At 23.5% G+C, this 511-nt stretch overlaps 1 protein-coding gene across 1 annotated transcript in view; it reads right to left on the bottom strand.

Moving 5' to 3' along the window:
- Nucleotides 1-511, bottom strand: part of LOC108573203 (ectonucleoside triphosphate diphosphohydrolase 5) — a 6,901-nt gene that overhangs the window by 4,408 nt on the left and 1,982 nt on the right. The window contains exon 2 of the mRNA XM_017935592.1: nt 245-375. Coding sequence (XP_017791081.1) covers nt 245-375 — 131 coding nt within the window. The remainder of the gene's footprint in view (nt 1-244; nt 376-511) is intronic.

Raw genomic sequence — 511 nt, 5'->3', positions numbered from 1 at the left:
CATAATTATTTTTATGATAAAATATCAAATGTTATAGAGTACTGTAAGCTTCAAAATATTATTTATCTAAATTATCATATCCTATAAAAGTATTGTTTAGACATGCAATTAAAAAAATTATACTCATATTACATACAACTATATTAGTAATGCAAATATTAGAAGTATATTAATTAGTAAATCAATATGTTAGCAAAGCAGAAGTGGATGAATAATGAAATAAATATAAAAATATAGGTCATACGCTATTGCTATGTATCCCAGGAAGAGAATTCCCAACAATGCAACGACAACAAAATATCTTTTGCTTGGGTGACCCTTCTTAATACGAGGTTTCGGTTCTGTTTCAAGAATATCTTCATTTTCTGTCCTTAACTGAAAATGCAATACTTATTATTACAATGAATATATATGTAAGAAAAGATTAAACATTAAATAAATATTTCTTAAATGAATTATTTTCATTTTGAATATACAAACACATACTTATTTTTAAAACAATACATTTACT

Source organism: Habropoda laboriosa, unplaced genomic scaffold (assembly GCF_001263275.1).
Source record: "Habropoda laboriosa isolate 0110345459 unplaced genomic scaffold, ASM126327v1 scaffold134, whole genome shotgun sequence".
NCBI lineage: Eukaryota > Metazoa > Arthropoda > Insecta > Hymenoptera > Apidae > Habropoda > Habropoda laboriosa.
Note: the sequence above shows the minus strand (reverse complement) of the source record. Positions and strands in the feature narration are given on the sequence as shown.